The sequence below is a fragment of the Meleagris gallopavo genome, unplaced genomic scaffold (genome assembly GCF_000146605.3).
Source record: "Meleagris gallopavo isolate NT-WF06-2002-E0010 breed Aviagen turkey brand Nicholas breeding stock unplaced genomic scaffold, Turkey_5.1 ChrUn_random_7180001880462, whole genome shotgun sequence".
Classification (NCBI taxonomy): domain Eukaryota; kingdom Metazoa; phylum Chordata; class Aves; order Galliformes; family Phasianidae; genus Meleagris; species Meleagris gallopavo.
The window spans coordinates 1-553 of NW_011144698.1; the positions used below are offsets into that span (position 1 = coordinate 1).

General features: G+C 65.1%; 1 protein-coding gene across 1 annotated transcript in view; it reads left to right on the plus strand.

Annotated features, from left to right (window-relative positions):
• The first annotated feature begins 89 nt into the window (after positions 1 to 89).
• LOC104916267 (ADP-ribosylation factor-like protein 2) overlaps positions 90 to 553 on the plus strand; it is a 5,072-nt gene continuing 4,608 nt past the window's right edge. The window contains exon 1 of the mRNA XM_031557618.1: positions 90 to 540. Within this exon, the coding sequence (XP_031413478.1) occupies positions 476 to 540 (65 nt within the window). The 5' untranslated portion in view covers positions 90 to 475. The remainder of the gene's footprint in view (positions 541 to 553) is intronic.

A 553-nucleotide genomic window follows, 5' to 3' on the forward strand; every position in this document is an offset into this window, starting at 1 on the left:
GCCTACTCCAGCCACATGGGGCGCCATGCCGGGAGAGCGCTCACCCGGAAGTAGGCGGAGAGCGGAAGGGAGAAGGGCGGAAGTGGTTGTGGTGCGCGCGGCCAATGGGAGAGGAGGCGGGGTTTAGGAAAGAGGAACCAATAGGAACGGAGAAGGGCAGATGGGGCGGACGGGAAAGGCCAATGGGGGTGGAGAGAGGGCGGGGTTTAGGAAAGAGGAACCAATAGGAACGGAGAAGTGGACCGGAAAGGCCAATAGGGGGGAGAGAGGGCGTAGCTTAGGGAAGCGCAGCCAATAGAAGGCGAGCTGGGGGCGGAAGGGAAGAGGCCGGAAGAAGAGGCGGAGCGAGGCCGGTGGGGAAAGATCCAGAGCGGGGATTGGCCTCTCGGAGCCAATGGCGTGGCGGAGAGGGCGGGGCTGAGCGGAGCGCAGCCAATGGGAGGCGGGGGGCGGGGCTTAGCGGCGCTGTGCGGCCATGGGGCTCCTGACGATCCTGAAGAAGATGCGCGAGCGCGAGAAGGAACTGCGGCTGCTGATGCTGTGAGAGCGGCTT